The sequence below is a fragment of the Ciona intestinalis genome, chromosome 11 (genome assembly GCF_000224145.3).
Source record: "Ciona intestinalis chromosome 11, KH, whole genome shotgun sequence".
Lineage (NCBI taxonomy): Eukaryota > Metazoa > Chordata > Ascidiacea > Phlebobranchia > Cionidae > Ciona > Ciona intestinalis.
Window position 1 is genome coordinate 846244 of NC_020176.2, and position 22806 is coordinate 869049.

The window sequence follows — 22806 nt, forward strand, 5'->3', positions numbered from 1 at the left end:
TTACTTAGAGCCTGGTCGAGGTAGTTTGAAACCATAAACAACATATAAATGACCCGATAAATTCGTAAATGCTAAACCAAGTTAAAGACCCACAGGCAAGGATTTTTGCAAGGCCCTAATACATAGTATAACATTCCATCATGGGGTACGCAGTCGTTTATAGGCTATAATATTTTAGTGCGACTTTTAAACTGACCTACCTTTTTCTCCATATCTAAATCTTTATCGTTATCTCAAGTCAAGAAAATCTTTATCTTATTGTCACAAATAATACCATCTCATTGGTGGTACTATAGATGTTTAGATATCTATGGTGGTATCCAAGTGTGTTATCTTGTACAGTTGTAATGGATACTACAAGAAACTAAACTCAAGACAGCAATTTTACACAGCACACACTTCTAACCTGGCATTGCCTGATACAGCAAATTAAGATAAAAACACATTAATGGAAGAGCTGTAGCACCTAATCATTAGCACCACGCAACTTATGATCATGAACATATTTATTTACTAAAATCAAAACATCCTCACAGGATTAAAGTACTTGCCTTGGATATAATTTATAACATTCGTTTTATTGCTAGAAGAAGTTTGCAGCAAAAATAAAGATGAAATAATTATTATATCATGCATGGTTCTCAGAATTAAATTAAGTTGTTTGGAACTGCTAAAAAACATTTGTTTGTTTTATTGCCTGACTGATTGTGAACAATTTGGTATTTTGGCAAAAACAAAGTTTTGGAAGATATTTTATGTTAAACTATTTTAGTTTAATATAGTCAGATACCAACTTGCCATAAAACATTGAAAGGTGCAAATTTAAGAACCACTTTTTAAACAATTCTCTTTTCGGGAGCTTTCCCAAAATAATATACAACAAAAATAAAATCTCTATGTTCAAGGTTTATCAAAAGGCACCCATGCGTGAAAACATTTGGTAAAATCCCACGCTTCATTGCCTTTGCGAACAAGCTTAAGACGACGTTTAATTCCTTTGCTTTTTAAATGTTGAATGTACACCTAAGAAGAATGTTGTTAATAAAATTTTGAAAGAAAATAATATTCTGCCCCTTTGGGAAATATTTTTTCTAAATGGATGTGTTCTTATATAGGTAGTGAGGTCGAGGATTAGGCCAGATTTGACTCATTACCCCACCACCTAGACTGCTGTAAGTACGAATAGATTGTGCGACTCGCTGATTCCTGGATCCATAAATATTATTAAACGATGGTTACCATCAGCAATATATTACAGGAAAATAAAAAGTCTTTTGCCTACAATCACACATTTTAATACCAAATGTAGCAACATGTGTGTATAAACACACCCACATAGAAACTACATGAACTCACCGAAACAGTTTTCAAACCAAGTTTAACTTCAACTTGACTTGTTTGGTGTCCCACCCACATGAATACCTACATAGACAAGTAAGGTTAAGCAAGTAAAACATCATTGTTAAAACATGATAAAGAATGATATACGTATCTTATTTTAAAGATATACATTCTAAACCTTGCAAGCCAAATCTGGCCAATGAAGCCTTTTTGACTGGGGTGTTAGGAATAACTTTTCATCAACGAAATGTTAATTTACTATTCCTACATCAGTATATGACAAGAATGCCTTAAATTGGAAAAACAAAACTTTTCTAATAAAGAAATATCTACAATACAAACTTTGTACACAGCCATTCGTGTTTAAAATCAATTATTGTTCTGTTACGCTTAAGTGATAACGTATTTCTATAAAACACACTAAACTCCTAACCAAAGCATAACAGAGTGAGTGACTTAATTGGTCAAAAAATAATTACTGTGCACCAGCTTGTATTTTCGAATTACGTGTATAGTTGGCTTAAGTTTTTACAAACATCTTAACCCCCGTTTACACAAACATCTCAACCAGCCATACCAAGCCTTGAACCCAGCCCCTCCTACTAACCACTCACCACTTGTCCATTATCCAACATCATGATGTCATCATCTGCGAGGTCGTCTTGACAAAAGTCGGTGCATTTCTCTGAAACTGAAAAAAATCCTTTCTCGTTTGAGCATCGGAACAAACGAACATGATGAAGATAATCCGCATCCTCCTCATATGTCTCGCATTTCCCACCAAGTCCAACCCAGAAGAAGTTCTCAGGTTCTTCCCCTTCATTGAGAATCTAGGGTATAGGCGGAATTAGGGGGTCGCATGGGGTGTCATAACAAACCTTAGTCCAAAAAATATTTTTTCTTTATTTCTATCTCTACTGTATGTATATTTTAAATTAACATTAACTATTTACTATTTTCAAAATACAAACCTATTAATGTTTTAAATTTTATACAATACATATTTTATAAACATGATAAATAATCGAACCTGTACACTGTATTCATCACCAAACAAAGTGGAAATCATATCCTCCATTAATCTTGCTTCGTTAATGTTTGCTATCCTTCCAATCCAACCATATACAATACCTGAGCTATCAGCATTGTTGAATGGAACCTAAGGTTAAATGGGGAATGTTATGTTTAGGTTTTTTGTGGGGGTTGGGGTAACATTACTTTTAGCACTGAATTAATCAAAGATATTACAGCTAATGAGGGAAAACCTATTTCAAGATTGTGTGTTTAATTATTGTTAACTACCGTATCTTTAAAATAGCTGGTGGCTGTTTTAGTCGATTATGACAGATTCTTTGACCACTATAAATACATTACATGAACTTACTTTTAATATGAAGCAAAACTCAGAGTTGAGAAGTTTAGGGTTTGGTTCAATCTCCACACACCTTGTTGTGAGCATACCACCATTGGAACGTATCTGGTAAAACTGGGTGAGGTCCTGGAATAAGAAATAAACGTTAATTGTATATATATAGTCGCGCGGGTTTGGCATGTTTAAAAGTTAGTAAATGCATCTTAATCCCACCTGCCCCGAGAGCTTTTAGCAACAACTATGCTTCAGTTGCACGCATTTTTTCAGATACTTTTTTAACTGTTCAATGTTATTGCCCATTGTTTTTCACGATTGTTTACGTTATTCATGTTAAAAGTATCGGTCATTTTCTATTTTTAATAATTTTTGTTAAATTTTTTTTGCTAGTTTTGAACGCTCCATTCCTAATGTTATTCACACTCCCTTAAAACATTACAAAACCAAGTTAACCCACACAACCGTACCAGTTACCCACCTCTTGCTTCCCACTCCTAATATTCGCAACATCTTTTCGACTTCCATTCGTGATGATAAATTTTTGGTGAAAATGCGACAAAAATTTCAAGTTTTCCTAAAAATGGAAAAAAAAACTCTTTCTATTACTGTTACAATGAATTTCAAATACTTTTTAACTGGTATCGGCAGAAATATAGTCCAGAGGATCCGATTTTAAAATAAAATATCAAATGTTTGCATGTCTCTTGGAATCTAAAAACCCAAGAATTCTTCTACATAAGACATTTCTTAATATAAAAAAATTTTAAACAATTTTGGACCATAGAGGTAATAAAACATAGAAATAAAATACTTGTTGTTGTTTCATCTTTACAACTTCCAACTTTCCAGGAAACAAAGCTTCAAACTTCTTCTGCAGGGTGAATGTGAAGGTCAACCACCCCATGTTTGTTGCCTCATGACCCTGTTATAAAATGCATTGTGATGTCATTGATGATTATTGTTATTGATGCAGGCATAGATAAAAATTACAAAACTGAATTCCTTTTTATATATCTTGGTGGACTGAAAGGGATATATGGAAAAGTATAAAATTTGCCAGAATATCACTTGTAACATAAATGAAACCATCCTACCTGCCAGAAATAGACAACACACTGGATATCATCTTCCTGATCCTCGTCCTCATCTTCTTCTTCTTCAGCAGGAGCATCAGATGGAACCCAATATCTGGTGTTTATCAAAACATTTAGTTGACTGCTTGTAAAGTTTTTCAATAAACTCCAGGTTAATAGCACCAGTTTTGAAAGCAGTGAGCCAATTTTTTCGCTACCATTATTAAAAAGCAGTTGATAGGCCCAGTTTTAAAAGCAGTGAGCCAATTTTTCCACCTCATCTACTTATAGCGGAAAAATAAATTGTGCGTAATAGCGGGGCTAAAAACTGTATGAAATCCCCACAATATCAAGTAGGTACCTGCATAGGAAGACATAACAATCCTTTGAATGAAACTTTCCAAATTCTTCCTGGGGAAGAGAAACAAACTTCTTTCCATCGAGAACAAACCCTTGCATAACATCTAAGTCCTCGTTCCATTCCTCCATTAATTGGAGGGCCTGGTTGTACAATATCACGTAATATCATGTAACTGTGTATCATGTAATTGTGTATCATGTAATTGTATATCATATAATATCACAGAATTGTATGTAATATCATGTAATTGTATATCATGTAACGGTGGGTTGTGTCAAATTCAAGGTTCTCTTGGTGTCGGGTTATAAGCCTCATTTATATACAATGTGTGACTATATATATATATAGATCTTAAAACAGAAATACAAATATTAAACTTAAAGTATTCAATGAGGTGGATCTAAGTACAGTGTTGTTATTCTTATACAACCTAAACACACTGCCTATGTAAGGTTGAAACATGCAATGTTGAGAAAAATTGCAATGTATGCGGATAGTATTATGGGTGGCTGGGGCAACATATCACCCCAACTTTTTCCATGATACAATATCAGTGACATCACAATGCTTCTTATTACCTCAGCATCGGGCATTGATTGTTGTCGTGGTAGAAAGATTGCTGAAAGATCAATTTTATTTTCTCTTGCATCTTGTTGTACGATAACTTTTTCATCTTCGCGTGTGTAATCTACTTTGATGACGTCGGTCCAACCAATGAAGCGTGACTTGAATAACTGGATGGTTGTCATGGTTACTATTGCTATTTTAAACATACCTTGTAAGTTTTGGATAAAATAAGGAAATTGCTGATAATTTTGCCTAAAAAATGGATTTTTGTTGTAATATTAAGTTAGACATTGACAAAATGGGTAATTGACCAACACCGGCACAAATTCAAGGTTCCCTGGCGCCATAGGACCTCACTCATATAGAATAAGGTTTAGGAACTTTCGAAATTTTGTCAAACCTTTTGAAATGCAAACATGAGGGTATTGGGATAATTCTGGCAGAAATCTCAGGACCAATGGCATGCCACGCTGTAGGACCTTACCCATATAGAATATGGTTAGAGAACTGTTTAAACTGTTCTGTAATATTGTATAAATGTAAATTTATTTAACAAAATTATTATGATACCATAGTTATCAATTGTGACCTCACCACAGATTCTGTTCCTTCCAATTGTTTAGAAACAATAGCAAACGATGGTCGATGAATCATGGTTGATATTTCATGAGCAAGTTTCATGGCAGCAGCTCGTACCAAACGTGGAGATTTACGTCCCGTCCATACAAAGACATCTATAATGAAAACCCGTGTTATAATCATTGACACGCGAGGACAAATGAGTGACATACATTTAATCACCTACAAAGTTACATACTTGTAAAGTGGTGTTTTATAGTTTATAAAACAGAACACCCGTGTTATAATTACTGTCATTGCCTCAATGTGAGGCTAAATAAGTTACATATATCAATCACTTTTAAAATTACATACATGGTAACTAGTAAGTGGGAACGAGGTATATGAAACGAAGAACCAGTGTCACAATGACTTTCGCTGGATAAAAAAGTTATATTTATTCAGTTAAGATTTAAAGTTAGGATGTCCTAATACTATTTGTGAATAAATGGTAAAGAAATTATGCACTTAAACGTTTTATTTGATTGATTTCATATTTTTTATAAAAGTAAAATGGCAGATAAAAGGTTAATACAATTAAACGTTTTGTTCCATTTTTATACCAGAAAAGTAGTTTAAAAATTGATATGTCTTGTAGCAACAGCAGGAATAGGAAATAAAATATTAAAAAATAAACCTAAAACCTCACAACCACCGACCTGTATGACAATCAAGGATATAAACATTCTTCGTGTTCAACAAAGATTTCAACAATCGCTGCCTAGGGGTCAACTCGGGGTCAGGTTTGGTTTGATGCTCCATGGCAAGCTGGTAGCGAACTTGGGGTAACTCTAAGTAACCCATGCCAAGGTTAACCTGGGGTAAAAGGTAATGACCTGGGGTTAAAGGGTAATGACCTGAGGTTAAAGGGTAATGACCTGGGGTTAAAGGGAAAGGGTAGGTAATGAGCTAGAGTAAGCATGGATAAACTGGGGTTATTTATTAACAACTTGGGGTCAAAAGGCAATTATCATTAACTAAAACATTGGTTTTCAATTGTTTGAGCTGTCGCTCAAATATTTTTTAGACTACAATATTTTTTGTGGCCATTACCTAGAGTTCCATTTGGATAGAAAATCTAACAACCCTGGCTTAAAGAACTTAAACTATACAGGTAGAACATACTGTCCATATATCGTTATGTTTACCTTATATAGTCGTGGTTTTGAACTTCTAAACACTGAAAGATCTGAGGGAACTATCTCATCAGGAATTCCCCCAAATATTTCCCAAAAATCCCCTTCTTCGTAACCCTGGTATGACATCACAATCTCAGCATTGTTCTTCCGCTCATCTTTGTTTATCTTCTCGGCAATTAATCTGAATTGTGACATCATAATAGGACTTTAATATACATAGTAAATAAACATGTTTATCATTTATTTTTTTTACTTTTTTTTAAAAATAATTTATTATTGAAATCTGTAGCTAAAAGTAAAAAAAATGTTAAAAATACAACTATCAGTCTGCTTGTTTTGCACATACAAGAATAAAACATTATTTAAAAATACACACCTGGCTTTAGACCTTTTCACACCTTTAGCATTTGCACCCACCCACACAAATATGTTCATCCCATGGTCTAATATCAAAACTTCTTCTGGATTTAAAGAAGAAGTTTCAAGAGGTACGGGGTAAGGGGTGACCGTGCGTTGGCCCCATAATGCATATAACCTGAATAAGTAATATATAGGTAATCTGTAATAATGTACAATAATAACCTGAAGATTTAATAGGGTAAATATTGGGACAAGTTGCACATGTAACTTTAAGCCCAATGTCTTTATCTACTTGTGTGGTTATACTATACTTAACCCATTTTCAACCATATAGGATATATCCTATTCTTTATGGTTAAGAAACTCAAACTGAGATTTTTAGGCAAGACATGCCCGAGAACTTGGATTTAGTTTGCCCAGTGTCTAATATCTACACGGCACCATACTGCAGTCATATAACCATTTATGTACTTTGTCATTTTACAATAATTCATTTTTTATCATTTGGAAATGTTATGACTTATTTTGTGTAACAAACAACATAATACATTGAGTAAATGAATTTTTACAACCATGTCCTAACAGCAAATGCCATTTCATTGAAGTAATAGATTGAGTGATAATCAAACCAACCTTGTTGGATAAACAGTTTGTTCAACTGAGTAGAAACCACTTGCATTCCCTCCCTCAATATACGCAATGTCATTGTTAAACATCTGTCAATCAAGTTGGATATTTAAATATATAACTACACTATATTGAGAAAAGGCAAACTTGTAATACAAAACTGTAGTCAGAAAAGTGTTCGTTTTGGTAGATTTATCAGTAATAATTAAGCTTGGCTCATAAGAAACAAAAAAAAACTAACAACAAAATTTAAAAAAATATGTAATATTTAGCTTAAATTAGTTTATATTGTTTATTTAGTTTAGAGGAGTCAGTAATAGATAAACTAAACTAAAATTAACGGATGACTGTTGTTCTGCTACTCATTACCTTAACTTTATTGTTTTAACCAATTTGTTACTGTATTCTTGGATTATTTTTTTTATAAAAATGTTTAAAATTTAGCGCTATATAAAAATAAACAACATGATCATCATTAAGATCCTGATAAACATGATCTACCTCAAGAAACTCATCGCTCTCATCTCCCATTTCTTCACGGATCGTCCTCCCATCTGCTCCCAGCATATTCCGGAGGTTGACGGCATGAATCGCGCTGCAAGCCTTCTTATCTATCGAAGAATCTTGTCCAATCCAATAATAAATCACCCACGAGAGATTCCCGGATTCATCCATTAAGGTCTATGACATTGGAAAAGAAGGAATGACTTTAGTTTTGGTCTTTTTGGTCACAGAATAAAGATCGGAAAAGTATAAAAAAGCAAAATAGGAAATAACAGTCCTAGCACGCTTCGGTTAAAACAGAAATACAAAACTTAATAAATAAGGCATGACCATACAGGCTTACATAGGACAAACAATAAACTATTAATTTAAACTACATTAAAGTTCTATTCGAAATAAAAGTGTGTGTGATGAAAATGTAATGATACAACTATGATATCAATATCAAAATAACCTTTTGTAAGTTAGTATCAAGTTAGTATAATAAAAATATATTAAAGTATGTAAGTTAGTATATCAAAATGTAACTTACATGAAGTATGATGTAACAATCACCAACATAAAACTTTCCATAATAAGTCACATCTTCAATATGAACTGGATAGAAATTCTCAATTTGCCAAATTGTTAACCCGGGAAACTGACCAATCTGTGATTGAAACAAAAGTTTGGTGGACCACGGTCCAGTTTCAAAAGCTATTGCACTGTGTGCAAAAATTTGGTTGTTTGGTAATTTATATCTTTGCTGGTGGGAACTTGAGTGACTTTTTTATGGTTGCCACTCCAATGCCCACAGTCGAGTTGCTGAAGTTATAGCAGTGTGTGGATAAGCATAATTTTGATTGGTTTGGTAATTTATATCTTTGTTGGTGGGAACTTGAGTGACTTTGCTATGGTTGCCACTCCCATGCCCACAGACTACAACATTTAGTATTGAACTACATTTACCTCTTCACTGAAGATCTCACTGTAATCCAGGTCGGGTTTATTAAGAGATTCATTCCATTTCTTCCCAGCTTTTATCATCTCTGCATTTGATTCCTTTAAAAAGATTTTGTTTAACAGGTAGTTTTTATCATGGGGAATATGCTAAAAATCGTTTTGAAACTTTTTGAGACATTTGTTAACATTACCCACAAAACCTGCACACCATCTTTCTGCATAAGGAAATCATGTTTAGATTATCAAGTCATATGACATTTATCTCAACCAACCCTTAAAAGGGGATGCAATATGGAATTTCTCATAAGAAAAAGTGTCACTCAACTTATACTGCTTCTAGTCTCTAAGGTACTGAAGAAACTTCATTTTTTACAAATTTGACATAATAAATGCTTCACACACGACACTCACATCATCTTGTAGATCTCCTGACACATTTTTATCATGAGCAACATCGCTCATCCCTTGGAGAACTTTCTGGGCCTTGCTGTCGGCCGCTTCGTGTCTTCGACGGAGTCGTAACCTTCGCGCGGCATGATCCTTAGTTGACACTGACAGAAACAAAATTCAATTACAAATTTTATGACATTTGCAAATTTTATGACATATGTTTCGAATTTTGCAAATTCTTGATTGAATGAGAACAGTTCAATTCAAAAGAGAAATAACTTTTTAAACAACAAGATAATTCAAATAAATGTAATTAAATGAGTTTTTCAAATAATAAAACCTTCCATAACACAACATCCATTATGACATCACAAACCTGTTTGTTGCTCCGCACCACCAGGGGGCACCACACCGATCTTACGAAGTTGATTATTCAGCGAGAAATCGATGTTGTAAACTTTGTTTGCGTCTTCTTTAACTATGGAGAGAAATATCACAACATGGTGTTTAAATATTAATAAAACACACAAATGTTTTAGATTAATGAGCTTCTATTTTATATGGGTAAGGTCCTACAACAAGCCACCTCTAGGATCTAGTCCATAGTTGGCACATTATCTCACAAATCTGATTAAGACCATTCTAACCCAGACTTTAGCATATGGTAGTGAGAGGTATATGGCCTCTAGGGGGTTTAAGGCAAATAAAGGGGGAGTATGAATAAAAACATAAACCAAAGCCAGTCTGGTGTCATATAACAGTGTCAGTGATTATCATGACATGACAACAATGATTATGACATCACATACCAGGAACAGGTTTGGGAGGCATGACAAGATTAGGATTTCCTCGCACATCCAGGATCTTGAGATCAGGAAGAAGATGAATTGAATCGGGGAGAGTGACGAGACGATTGTCGGATAAAATCAACTTGCGCAGTTTGTTGCATCTGTGGTGGAAGGATGAGATTTTAAAGTACATTGAATGACTTTTGCTCTTATACTTAAACAAATCTTGTTTGTAAATGTATTTCAAAGACAGAAAGACGACCCAGAAAACTTTTCTAGGGGTTGGAATGCAACAAAAACCCATTGTATTCTAGTTCATGTTACAGTTCGATTATTTTTTCAGTTTCGGTGATATTGAAGGTTTGAGGTTTGTAACCACCTTGGTGTCAGATAAAGACTCACTGGGGAACAAAAACCCATTGTATTCTAGTTCATGTTACAGTTTGTTTGTGACATTAGTTTAGTTTTGGCTGTTGCAGATTACATGAGAGTTTCGCCCATTGCAGTTGATTTAAATAACTGATTATTAAATATTTTATCAAGTCCAAGGTGTAGAGAAAGCACAACATTATTTTCCTATAAAACTAACTATTTTTACATCTGGCAATCGCCCCCCACGATGTTAAAAAAGTTCAAGTTACACACAACACACACCAAAATTTTTGTAGGTTACACATGAATTTCACCCTTTGCTGTTGATTTAATTTAAAAACGCTTTAAAAGACTTTAAGTTGCCCACGAGACACTCCAACATACCACACCCCTTAACATATAACACCCCCCCATTACATTATACCTGCATAAACTCTCAGGCATAAGTTCCAGGTTATTCCCATCTGCACAGAAAACTTCCAGACACCCAAGTTTCCCGATACTTGCAGGAATTCCTTCAAAATCTAACTTATTGTCGCTGATGAAGAGACAACGCAACGATTGAAGTTTGCATAAAGATGTCTGAGGGAAAAAGTTTCAGATAAAATATTATAATTGTAGGAATGTTCTCAAATTTATTGTTGTCGATCTTATTTTGCTCATTTATCTTTTTGTTTTATTTATTACAGCTTTTGACGATAAACTTAGGCTTCATATGAAAAGGTTGGAATTTGAAAAACTATGAAAAGGTTGGAAATTGAAAAACTATGAAAAGGTTGGAAATTATAAAACTATGAAAAGGTTGGAAATTGAAAAACAAATTTTACAAAAACTTTTTAATACAAGTTTCTCTTTTTGTTCCGAAGCTATCCTACAGACAGCCCATGGAAGTAGTAAAGTAGCATTTAAAACAAACGGAATATGATGAAAGTGGAGACTGTTGAACTCACTGGTAAAGAAGTAAGAAGATTGTTTGTAAGATTCAATGTTTGCATCTTCGTCCAAGTATCTGGGATATAAGTAAGAACAAATAAGAAATACAATTTTTTAAATGGTGACTATGTAATCTATTTTAGGTAATGGCCATCTTATTTAACAGCTTTTATTTTTTAAATGCCTAACCATTCATATAGTAGTTTTTGAATACACATAAATGTTAAAATTGTTGTTGCCTTAATGGTTGAGAACCACCACATTAGAGTGTTTGTTTACACAACTGCTTATCCATTTACATCAAAGAAACACATTTAACATCTTACTGCTAACCAGATGGGAATATGCTGGCAAATAAATATATGTTGCACAGAACAGCTGTTACGTCCAATACAAAATCAAAAACACACACATATATATATACATTCATTAATAAACAAAAAATTAATACAAAATATATATATATTTGAAAATTCAAACCACCAATGAGAAGAGAGAGTTCCTGGATCTCATTGTTTGATAGGTTGAGTCGTTCAAGCGTGGAGAGCATGTAAAGTGACTCGGGTAACCGTGACAACTCGTTGCACGATAAATCAATATCGGTGAGGGACTTTAACATATCAAGGTTTGATGGAAAGTTTGAGATGTTCCGTTGCGTGTTACGGAGATGGAGGGTTGTCAAGGCAACCATGGATGGTAACTGCCTGCATGGTAATAGTAGAAAAAATTGGTTATTTGTTTATTAACTTTTAAAAGCATTAACATTTCAAAAAGTTTTGAAAAATGAAATAATTTAAAAGACTGATAAATATCTATTTTCCATAATGATAAATATATTTAATACACTTTTACACTGGATGACATAATAGGTTGGTAATGCCATGAACAACTTTGTAATTTATTTAGGAAAGTTACAAGCTATTCATAACTGTCAGATTATCTGTAAAATATCTTAGATTTTCGTTTTGTTATTACCTGAGTTGAACATGAAGCAATGGATTGTCGTTAAGGACGAGAATCTTCAGATGAACCAACCTCCTTAACTGAGGAGGAAGTGTTTCAAGATTGTTGTTGCTCCAATCAAGATGAAGAAGATCAGTTAGGTTGATGAATAATTGTGGTGGGATGGACTCGATTCTGTGGTGTTTTTACAATGATAAATATTGCTAGCATTTGTTTTGTCAAAGCGTATGTTTCAACTTCTTAGATCACTAAGGATGGTTATGGTTCAAGTTTTTAAACTGAAAGTGTTTGAAATGAGAAATATTATGTTATATAGGCCCTATATAGAGAGAGTCTTATTAAAAATAACAACATTGAGTAAAAAAGTATATTTGGTGGTAATGGGACAATTTTGAGACAAATTACAAGACTTTATTGCCTCACCATAAGACTTCGTGTGTATAGATTAGATTTATAAGAAACTAGATAATTACTAGCAAGATCTACTTACTGGTTATGGCTCATGTTTAAAACAAGAAGTGTTTTACAATTTTCTAAATCTTGAGGAACTGCAGTGAGTTGATTGTGACTTAAATCCTAGAACAATGACTTTTTATTACAAAACAACTTTCGCCTACATAGTAGGTCAATTTGTAAAGGTTTAGCATTTAGGGTAATGAATCATTAAAACTATTCTAAAGCTGCACAACAATTTTTTTTAAATCAACATACAAAAAAACGCCTACTTTGCAACTTTACACAACATATCCTAACAGTAATAGTTTTACAACACCAACATGATACGGCACAAAGTTCAGAAAACCTGCAGATAACACATTTAACATACAACATACCAGAACAGAAAGATCTTCAAGTTTGAAAATATCCGTTGGTATTGAAGCATCTTTAAGATGGTTATGACTTGCATTGATTGATTTAAGTTGAGGAAGACCTCCCAGGTCTCCATGCAAAGAATTTAACTCGTTTCTCGAAACTCGGATTTCTTCGAGCTTTTTCAAACTTGCGAGTTCCTCAGGAAGATAACACATCTCCGTGCGATTCAAACTCAACCACCGGAGGCCGCTCATGTTGCGAGTTTTGTCTGGATACTATCCTCCCTGTGAACGTAATGGATTATGTCATGAATAAATAAATGAATGGAACTTATTTATCCTCATGTTGCGGGGCAACGACATGCATTATAATAGGGATGTTTGTTTCTTAAATACTCATAATGGAGATTTTTGGTGAACTGGATTTCAGAGGTTATGTTTGATGTTGTTTTAACGTTATTATGGTTACTAAAGTTTTGATCAGTTAGGAGTTTGCAATAGTATGCCTATAGCGTTTACAGAGCTATTTGTTTGGCAATAGTAAAGAATCCTCCGGTACATAGCAGAATAGGCTGGTGGAAAGTGTTAGAGGTTGGTGGTTAGGCGTTAATTGTTAGGGGTTAGTGGTTTGTGGTTTTAGGGGTTAGTAGTTAGTGGTTAGCAAATAAGGTTTCTTTACTAGCACTATTCTGTTTTACATGGAATGTATGAAAACAAGTTTTATAAAATACTAACGAAGTAGTTTCGGTGATTAACTTTAGGTAAAGCTGTAATTTTCGTTATTTTTGATTGAAACTGAATAAGTTCTCACCTTGAAGTTGTACTTCGTAAAGTCAACCCCTCGTACGAAGGGTAATACACCTGCCGCCATATTTATAGAGTGTTTTAGAACAGGCTGAAAGTCTTCAGAATTTTCAAAACACAAACAAATCTCAATTAGACATTTAGGGAGTTCCCCCTCCTAATTGGACGCCATAGATATTACATTATTGATAAAAAAACAAAAAGTTTTTATATTTACAAAAAATATAATTGCAAAGGTAATAGTATATTGCTAAATCTTTTATAATAGTAAAGTGGTAAAAAAATATATATATAACTTTTTTTTAGTATAGGATTTCTATCGGTAGTCCAGCTCAGCTGGTAATGACGTCATAAACCACGTGGTTCACCAAGTTAGCGTCTGGGACTCTGGGTTTCTAGGTTGGAATATTTGATTTGATAACTTGAGGTAAGTTAATGAACTGTTGGGTGTGAACGCCTCATATTTTATTTGTAAATTGAGTCTGTACTTTGTATTATAGCCAGACAATTACCCTAGATGTATAGAATAGATGATAAGATATTGAACGTGTTCGTGTTGTTTTAGTTTTACGCACTCTTGGCAGAACGATCAGAAATAGCCAGAACCCGTCACGTTCTGTAGTTAAGTTCACTAATGTGGGGAAAAGTCCTTCAATTAAACTTTATGTACAACATAGGGATACTTAGCTTCTAATTAGAACAAGTTAATACCTTACGGTTGATACGGAGAAGTTTCAATACAGTTAGTTTTATATTAAAGATAACGGCTCAGAATTTGACCTTAATCTTATATAAGTAGGAGCGGCGCTATTTGTTTTAACCTATCCTGCGTCTTTCACTAGTTTCACTGCACAATCAAATGGTAATATATTATTTGGGTTAAGTATGTGTTGCTTTGTATCGCATACGGCTGTAGTGTGCAGCTAGTTAGACCATTCATTTACAAATTACAGTAAAAGCATAATGCTGGTGTTAAAGTTGGCGAAATCCTAAATAAGACTTATTATTTCGATCGTAAGTTACACGCACGTATCATAATATAACAGTGCCATCAAATGTGTTTTAGATTCCGGGTCGTTACGTAACTAATGACGTCACAAATGGAGGATAAACTACAAGACGAGTGTGGTGTATTTGGGTGCGTGGCAGCATCTAACTGTACGACGCCGGTTGACGTAGCAAATATAATTTCCATTGGTTTGATTGGATTACAACACAGAGGGCAGGAAAGTGCGGGCATTGTGACGAACAATGCAAGCATTGATGACGGGATGCGCGTACACAAAGGCATGGGGTTGGTTAGTGCCGTGTTTAACCCAATCATACTTAAACAGCTGGATGGAAACTTGGGCATCGGTCACACACGATATTCTACGCAGGGGAAGTCGGAAATAATTAACTGCCAACCGTTCGTCGTGGACACCAAGTACGGAAAGATTGCGGTTGCGCATAACGGAGAACTTGTCAATAAATCGAAGCTTAGGAGAGATGTGTTAGACCGAGGTGTTGGCCTATCAACCTGCTCTGATAGCGAACTCATAACACAGCTATTATGCTTGCCTCTTGATTCAGAAAAATCTCTAGAACCTGATTGGACGGGAAGATTACGACATTTGATGTTGCGCACACCTGCGTCATACTCGTTGGTTCTTCTGCACGGTGGCGCGATTTACGCCGCCCGTGATCCGTTCGGGAATCGTCCTTTGTGTATTGGTCGCTTGGAGGGTGACGTAGGAGGGAAATCCCCTGATACCGTCGGTTGGATCGTGAGTTCGGAATCGTGTGTGTTTCAATCCACTGGCGCCGCTTACATTGGTGACGTACAACCTGGACAAGTTGTCAAGGTTACCAACACAGGCGTGACGTATACGACCGCTGTTAATTCTGGCCAATCAGCTTTCTGCATCTTCGAATACGTCTATTTCGCGCGCCCTGATTCGATCTTTGAAGGTCAAACTGTTTATGACGTTAGAAGACGATGTGGCGCGCAACTAGCGCGGGAGTTCCCCGTCGATGCTGACGTCATCAGCACGGTTCCAGAAAGCGCGACACCCGCGGCATTTGGGTTTTCCCGAGAGTCGGGAATTCCCTACGACGAGGTGCTTGCTAAGAACAGATACATCGGGAGAACTTTCATTCAACCAAGCACTAGGATGAGAAAACTGGCCGTCGAGAAAAAGTTCGGGGTGTTGGTGGAAAACGTCCGCGGGAAACGAATTGTTGTCGTCGACGATTCGATTGTTCGAGGAAACACGATGGGGTCTATTATCCGGATGTTACGTAGCGGTGGGGCGGCGGAAGTACACGTCAGAATCGCCTCGCCACCGGTGAAGAATCCGTGTTACATGGGAATCAACATACCAACGCCGAAAGAACTTTTGGCGAACAAACTAAATCTGGAGGAAACGACGAAATTTCTTGGCGCGGATTCGTTAGGTTATCTCTCCGTTAAGGGGCTACTCTCGTGCGTCACATCCGGTCGGGGTAAATTGGTCGAAAACGGGCATTCCCCTGAAACGAAAAGTAATGGATCATGTGGTACTGGACACTGTGTTGCTTGTTTAACTGGGGAATACCCTGTTCAGCTGGAATGGTGATGACGTCACAAAAAGTTGATTGCGTCACATAGAATCATATACCAACCAATGTCATATAATGACGTGACGTCATGTAATGACGTCATAACACAGCATTAACTGTGTTGTAAATATTTCTGTAAACTTACATCTCAGGTATCGTTCGTATGTTTTATATAAAAATAAAATAACATTAAACTGTATTATGTCGTCATGTCTACACAGTGGCGCAATTGTTGTTACGTCATGGACCGTGGGAAAAGCCATCTGTGAGATAAAGACCGTTCAAGGCATTGTTGTTTAACAGTCAGAGTGCCAGAAAAATAACGAACGTTAAAGACCAACATTTTTTTTGTAAAATAATAAATCGCCCAGAAAGATGAAGAAATATTGTTACGTCATAATAAGTGTTTGTTTGTTAGTGAGTAAGTATTATTACGTAATTACTTTTCACTCAATGTTAATTGTGTGATTTGTTCACAGTGTTACTTCAAGTCAACGCAGATTTGGTAAGTTTTAGTTTAATACGCGGGTGGTACTATAGTAGGGTGGGGGAAGATGGGACATCTTTTTATTCTATTTTCTCGTCTCATTTGGTGGTAAACAAAAACAATCAAAGAATTATAAAACCATATGCTCACGACTCCCATAGACCGTTATTAATTGTTCAAAACACGATCAGGATATTTGGATATTATGTGCTAAAGTTGTCCCATCTTCCCCAATAGTACTATATATATTATAGAACGTATCCGGTTATCCGCTACTAAGGAAAATCTCAAAGTTTTCACCTGAGCTACAAAAGTTTGCAAATTTTGATGACTGAAATTTCAGCGTTAAATTTAACTTTGAAACAACTTGCAAAGAAACTTTTTTCCTACACGCGTGATCATATATAACCAAAAAGGATTTTCTTGGGCGAGATCTGTTTTATAACTTATATCTCACCTAATACGAGGGTGTAGAAATGCGAATGGACATTTTAAAAACGTCACAGACATGCAGTGACGTCACAAGTCGCCATTGTACCCGTGACAGAAGACCGGTTTGTGGGGGTAATGGAGCGAAGTCGATAACTTACAGCAACAAGTGCGAATATTGCAGAGAACGCCGGGATGACAAGTAATTATTAGTGTAGACATGTTTGGTAACTAGGGTGTTCAGAACTACAACGGTCTGTATTTGTACCTAAGATCGTTGGTTCTCCAAATCGACTGTAGGTTCGAATTAAGAATCTTGCTTGGGTTTTAGTCCCGACCTTTAAATGCATGCTTGCGAACTTATATAGGCCAGAGTTAATCCAGCATGTTGTTTATAGAAGGGGAAATATGTTTTCAAGAATAAATAAACCACTCGTGCCATTTACAGATCGTGGAAAATCCTGCACGACGGTGAATGCTAAAGGAGAGTCTCGCCGATAATAAAATAAATACGCGCTCGTTTGATTGTTTGTGTACACTATACATAGTATAACACACAACTATAAAGCTAGTTATGACTGTAAATATAGAACATACCTGGTTATTGAGAAATATATTAGAGGCATGTCTTATTGCGTTAATGGGTGACGATGGGATTTGAACCCTGTATTGTTCTTGTTTAACGAAGCACAAAATATACGTATGTCAATCAAGTGGTTTCAGGACAGAGTAACATAAACATCTAACCTCACTATTGCTAATATGTTCCTAACATTTGGTAGCCTATGCATATAAATACGACAGCCGTTAATTGGACATATAGTTACAAATTCTAACCCACAAAGTTACAGAGGACAACAATAGGCGAGTTGTATGTAATAAAACCAATGTATATAAGTTATATATACATTGAATAAAACACAAATGTTTACAACTGATAAAGGATAGTTACATTCATTTATAAAGGCAGTGTAATCAACTTTGTTTGAAAATTCGAATATTCTACAAAAATACCAATGCTAACAATATCTACTAGTCATAATTTGAAAAGTTTAGTTTCACAAATAACAAATTGCTTATATCTGAAACTTAAAAACGCTAACAGAATGGTAATAATATAAAATAACGCTAAGTTTTACTTGCGGTGTATTAGAACACTGCATTGAACACGTATCTATACCTGGGTTAGAGACCCAGGGGTACTGGGATTAAATCCAGGCCAGGGTTTTCAACAGTATAAAACTAACATTATAAAATAATAAAAATGCAATTGCTTATAAAAATAAAACAAAACTTATTTCATTAGGGTCTTTCTGGCTCTAGCTCCCCTAGTGGCTCGAGTTCCGCAACTATTATTATAAGATGTTGATGTGGTGATGTCATCTTGATTAAGAAGGAACTTTTTATAATCAAGTTTTTGCTGCAGGATCCCAGTGAGGATAAACTCTTTACTCATTATTCTAAGTCCCAACTGCTGTTAATAATAACATTGGTTAAAGTGGTTTAGGTTCCTGCAAAGCAGTAGAAGATGGTTTGAAAATCCTTTTGACGGGTGTTAAAAGTTTCTGTGTTAGACTCCAAACTGTAATTGTTCCAACACAGTGGTAATTGCATGTTGTAACAACTGTCATTTGAGGATAAACAAGTTATGTTCATTCTGTGATTATGCAACAAGAGTTGCCCACCATTATAAATATCCAATCACTGCCAGATACATAGAATATATAAGAGCTGTTTAAAACTTTCCTAAAAGTATAAACAAGTCCCCAATGCAAAAAGAAATGATTGAACTTAAAGGCATAATTTTTCATCTCTATTACCTTTTTTGTCCTCTTCTTCGCCTCCACCCCGATGATGATGACTCCCGCATCCGATCCCGGCATCCTCTTCACTACTTCCCCTCCTCCACATAGGATGATCTGGTACATCTCATTTGGAGGAGGGAGGACTGACTTCATGACGTGGAGCCGGAGGTCGTGGAACAATGGGAGGCTCCGGGAACGAGCGATCTGTGATGAGGAAGTTTTAAATTGAAGAAAGGACAAAAATTTCAACAAATCACAATATAAAAAAGACAAAAAAAAGATAAAAAAATTATTAAAAAAAGGCAAAATATTAATAAAGACAGAAAAAAGGTTTCAATTAGAAAACATAAAAAAAGATAAAAGTTTTTTTTCAAAGTTTTACTTCCAAACTTTCATGAAGGTTGAAGTTGAATTGATCTTCCAAAGACGTTGATGTTGATGAAGATGTTGAATTATTGTGATCTTCCCTTAACTCATAATCCTCTTCTGGAAGAAATCTGCAAGTCAATATCACTGATGTGTTAAAAGTATCACCAACAAGAAACATTACAAATCACAAGTTGATTAATCAAAACAAGATGGTTGTTTTTTTTATTAATATTTGTAACAAACATTTTTGTTTAGGTAAAGTTTTGCAACACACTGTGTAACATTTATCACCTACAAAGTGACATACTTGCCAATCTAAGCTGGCAAAAGGTGTATGAACACCCGTGTTATAACGACTGTTGTTTTCCGGCCACTCGAGGATAAAATAAGTTACATTTATTCATTTATTTGAAGGTAAAACACAATTTATTTTTAGTATGCCATCATAATCAGAACTATTACCTCCATTGTTTCTTTGAATCTTTCAACCAATCACAGTTAAGAATATACGCGCCACGCACCACAGCACACATAAACTTCACGGTTCGCCGAATTTTATCGGTAATGAGGTGTGTGCACTCAAGCACGTCGTCAGTCATGTGACCACCAAGGTCGGAAACAATTTTCTCACCAAGCTCATCCACGACACCTAGTGGTAAAGAATGAATCATAAATTTATGATAAAACATAAGATTTTAAATTTTGTAATTAAAGTAGAAAAATGTCAAACTTGCAATTTTTTTCAAGCTGTTTTATCAATTCAAAAGTTTTTTTGATTTAAATAAAGTGATTTTAAAAGCAGTCTTGCAGTATGGTAGTTAAAAATAAAATAAAGTTTTATACCAAAGAGCCAAAAAAGACTATTTTCCGTTTTTTTTTTATATCTGGTAGCAGAAGAAACACAATTTTGAAACAATAATTGACGTAAAAGCCCAAACATTATTTTCAGGATTTGTGAATCAAACAACAATGGTAATATGTACAAACAACAAAATACCAGTAAACATGACTTTGGGTTTTATTCTTCTTGGACGTAGAGAGAGCTGAACATTGGGCTTGCTCTTTATTCGTTTTGCTGAAAAAATAAGATGGTTGGGGACAACTTTAATCAGGTTATTTTTATATATGATCATATATAATTTAACATTTTTTTAACAAAATATGACATCGCAATACCTGGGGAGGAAATACTTTGGTCACTCGGTGGAGCTGTTTGCGTGCTTCTTCGCTTTCTAGTCTCTGGTTTAGGTGAGTTACCACTTAAAAAGGTTTTCTTACCGTTTCTGTATAAAAAATAATTAACTTCTAACCTAAAGAATGATTTTATGACAACAACAACACAACGTTACCTTTGTGATTTTCTAATATTTTCATTGTTTTCAACATTTTCAATTTTTACTGAAATAGTTGATTCTGATTGGACGATATTTTTATTCGGTGATGTCACTTCCTGTTTCACTGCGTTACGCTTCATTGAACTTGCATTACATTGAAATAGTTTAGTAGAATTTAAATAATGAAATAATCTAAACAGCTAGTACATCACACCAAATGATTTCTAGTTCCGCGACGCAGCAATCAGGCATTTACATTGTAACTACGAGTGGATAAATAAGTTACATAAGTTGTTTAAGTGTTGGGTAAATCTTGAGCCTAGGTTATGTAACAAGAGCCACACCCATATAGACAAAACGACACATTGCACAGTACTCTTAAAATACACCTTATCACCCACAGCTTAACCACCTAATAAAAGAACCAACTTACCTCTTTTTCTTCCCAACTTTCCTCTTTGATCTTCTGGATGTTGCTCCTCCTGAACCATTATCACTTCCAGTGGTTCCAGATACATTTTCAATCAAGTGTTTTCAGGTTTTTCACACTTTTTATTTAACCTCCTTTGTTTTGTTCGGGTAGCTTTCTTATTTTCTACACTTGATGATTTTCTATTGTTTCTACTTCTAGTTGTCATGGCAGTAACACCCACTGACGTAGGATCATCAATACAATCTGTAGATGTTGGTTCCTGATCATACAAACCTTGTCTGGACGTCCTCTGTCGAGATCTTCTTGCTCTGGAGGTTGATGGTGGAGTTGTTGTTGAGGCAAGAATTGTTGTTGAATTGGCTGGTGTTGAAATAGTTGATGTTGATTCTGAATGCCTTGGTGCCACAGTTTCCGTTGGAAGACTTAGTGCAACATCATCCCAACTTGGAACATCTCCTACAACGGTATCCCTCTCCCTATGGCCACTATCACGGTAAGGCTGAGTTGAACAGTTAGCATAAATATTCTCGGTATATGTGAATCCACAATCCTGTGTTTCATTCTCATTCTCGGGAGAAGGTGGAGAAAAATCAACAAAACTATCTTCCAATAATTGAAACTGAGGATTCTTTGTTGGTGTTTTATTCATCTCTGAAGATGTTTCCAACTCAGAAATATTTCTGTTCGCATTGTGTTCATGCCCTTGTGCTGGGCTTGCATCATTGTTCGTTACATCACAATCCACATTATTCTCTAACCTTGATATGTTTTCACCACCACTATTTGCAGAAGCAGGGGACGTTGTTGAGGTCTCACCATTCCCACTGTATGCTAAGTCTGATGTTGATGTCCCATGTTCTTTGGGAGATCTACTTGATGAAGTTTCCTCATTCTTTTTTTCATCTAATACTGTGTCAACACTATTTTCATTTAACTGTAAACCTTCCTTGTTGATTGCAACATTTATTTGTTCCCTGCCTAAATCCCCATTATTAGTATGAGAAGGTTGTTTAGCAATAGCACCATCAATTGGCGGTGTTTTAATATGCTCAATGGTTCTTTCTACAGATGACACCTCATCATCGTTGTTCCTAAACTCTGAAGAAGAAATTGATTTCTCTTTAACTTGATCCGGATCTTCAACATCTTCTCCAACTTGATCCAGATCTTCAACATCTTCCCCAACTTGATCCAGATCTTCAACATCTTCCCCAACTTGATCCAGATCTTCAACATCTTCCCCAACTTGATCCGGATCTTCAACATCTTCCCTAACTCGATCCAGATCTTCAACATCTTCCCCAACTTGATCCAGATCTTCAACATCTTTCCCAACTTGATCAAGATCTTTAACATCTTCCCCAACTTGATCCAGATCTTCAACATCTTCCCCAACTTGATCCAGA

General features: G+C 35.3%; 5 protein-coding genes and 1 long non-coding RNA gene across 12 annotated transcripts in view; 3 read left to right on the forward strand and 3 right to left on the reverse strand.

The window, feature by feature from the left end:
* Positions 1 to 488: 488 nt before the first annotated feature.
* On the reverse strand, positions 489 to 14120 carry LOC494358 (protein flightless-1 homolog). The gene is made up of 28 exons (XM_009861811.3): positions 13971 to 14120; positions 13181 to 13444; positions 12838 to 12923; positions 12360 to 12521; positions 11865 to 12088; positions 11402 to 11460; positions 10876 to 11033; positions 10101 to 10240; positions 9668 to 9769; positions 9313 to 9452; positions 8908 to 9000; positions 8492 to 8608; positions 7957 to 8136; positions 7462 to 7544; positions 6845 to 7003; positions 6478 to 6649; positions 5989 to 6145; positions 5306 to 5445; positions 4723 to 4878; positions 4145 to 4284; positions 3805 to 3898; positions 3522 to 3632; positions 3189 to 3284; positions 2726 to 2839; positions 2372 to 2500; positions 1956 to 2171; positions 1357 to 1422; positions 489 to 1023 (listed from the first exon to the last, which is right to left on the reverse strand). The coding sequence occupies exons 2-28, from the start codon at positions 13412 to 13414 to the stop codon at positions 901 to 903; spliced, it is 3651 nt and encodes a 1216-aa protein (XP_009860113.2). The 5' UTR covers positions 13415 to 13444; positions 13971 to 14120; the 3' UTR covers positions 489 to 900.
* LOC113474668 lies at positions 1017 to 2036 on the forward strand. Its single transcript, XR_003396356.1, has 2 exons — positions 1017 to 1172; positions 1913 to 2036. It is a non-coding gene; the product is annotated as an uncharacterized LOC113474668 (long non-coding RNA).
* A 159-nt stretch (positions 14121 to 14279) lies between the features above and the next one.
* Positions 14280 to 16742, forward strand: LOC100179384 (amidophosphoribosyltransferase-like). Of its 2 annotated transcripts, none has more exons than XM_002131344.5 (2): positions 14280 to 14390; positions 15030 to 16742. In XM_002131344.5, the coding sequence occupies exon 2, from the start codon at positions 15052 to 15054 to the stop codon at positions 16558 to 16560; it is 1509 nt and encodes a 502-aa protein (XP_002131380.1). In that variant the 5' UTR covers positions 14280 to 14390; positions 15030 to 15051; the 3' UTR covers positions 16561 to 16742. The 2 variants fall into 2 exon arrangements, with proteins under 2 accessions (XP_002131380.1, XP_018669738.1); XM_018814193.2 differs by lacking the exon at positions 14280 to 14390 and adding an exon at positions 14420 to 14825.
* A 98-nt stretch (positions 16743 to 16840) lies between these two features.
* Positions 16841 to 17984, forward strand: LOC104266182 (ovomucoid-like). Its single transcript, XM_009861812.3, has 4 exons — positions 16841 to 16964; positions 17023 to 17048; positions 17537 to 17661; positions 17908 to 17984. Exons 1-4 carry the CDS (start codon positions 16919 to 16921, stop codon positions 17939 to 17941), a joined length of 231 nt encoding a protein of 76 aa, XP_009860114.1. The 5' UTR covers positions 16841 to 16918; the 3' UTR covers positions 17942 to 17984.
* Positions 17985 to 18414: 430 nt separating this feature from the next.
* LOC100176949 (mediator of DNA damage checkpoint protein 1-like) lies at positions 18415 to 20702 on the reverse strand (the record flags this gene model as incomplete). The annotated part of the gene is given in 5 exon segments (XM_026836623.1): positions 18415 to 18933; positions 19280 to 19468; positions 19647 to 19761; positions 20096 to 20282; positions 20631 to 20702. Coding segments are annotated over 5 exon segments (681 nt in total). The 3' UTR covers positions 18415 to 18753.
* A 107-nt stretch (positions 20703 to 20809) lies between these two features.
* LOC101243469 (uncharacterized protein DDB_G0290685-like) overlaps positions 20810 to 22806 on the reverse strand; it is a 5032-nt gene continuing 3035 nt past the window's right edge. For 5 of the 6 annotated variants that reach the window (XM_026836621.1, XM_026836618.1, XM_026836620.1 and 2 more), the window contains 3 exons: positions 21401 to 22806; positions 20983 to 21111; positions 20810 to 20916 (listed from right to left, as the gene is read on the reverse strand). In XM_026836621.1, the coding sequence (XP_026692422.1) occupies positions 21492 to 22806 (1315 nt within the window). In that variant the 3' untranslated portion in view covers positions 20810 to 20916; positions 20983 to 21111; positions 21401 to 21491. The remainder of the gene's footprint in view (positions 20917 to 20982; positions 21112 to 21400) is intronic. The other variant, XM_026836617.1, reaches the window with a different exon arrangement.